Here is a 471-nt window from a genome sequence, read left to right on the forward strand (position 1 = left end):
AAAAAAAAAAAAAAAAAAAAAAAGGTTCTATGCATCGGTTGTTGAGACTTGGGTCAACAATTCATCTGTGCATGTCTCAAGATATATAACATGCATTCAGAAAATAGATTGTGTGACTTCTTATTTCATGTCAACAAAAAGCATACCAAAAAGATATTGGTGATTGCATCCAAGATGACAAGAATAGTTTTGCTGTCCTTAGTGGAGAGCAGGTTCAACAAGGGTTCTAGTACGTTGGCCTGAACAAGGTAAACCACTTGATCTACTGTGCCTCCGCTGGTGTAGTTGGTCACTGCCCAAACTGCCTCCTTCTGGGTCTTGTAGTCACCCTGCACAAGTATGAGAGAAAAATTAGTTCAAAATAAATCATGGACACAGCTTCACGGACAAGTGTTCTACTGTGTTCTTGTGGCAACGCACCCGTCTGAGAACTTCCACCAGGTAAGGCACAATGCCAGCATTGATGACCTC

General features: G+C 41.2%; 1 protein-coding gene across 1 annotated transcript; it reads right to left on the reverse strand.

The window, feature by feature from the left end:
* Nucleotides 1–122: 122 nt before the first annotated feature.
* On the reverse strand, nt 123–468 carry LOC107682149 (importin subunit alpha-1-like; the record flags this gene model as incomplete). The annotated part of the gene is made up of 2 exons (XM_016478492.1): nt 123–329; nt 421–468. Coding segments are annotated over 2 exons (252 nt in total), but the record flags the coding sequence as incomplete, so codon positions are not given.
* Between the last annotated feature and the right edge of the window lie 3 nt (nt 469–471).

This window comes from Sinocyclocheilus anshuiensis, unplaced genomic scaffold (genome assembly GCF_001515605.1).
Source record: "Sinocyclocheilus anshuiensis isolate Anshui unplaced genomic scaffold, SAMN03320099.WGS_v1.1 C31710624, whole genome shotgun sequence".
NCBI lineage: Eukaryota > Metazoa > Chordata > Actinopteri > Cypriniformes > Cyprinidae > Sinocyclocheilus > Sinocyclocheilus anshuiensis.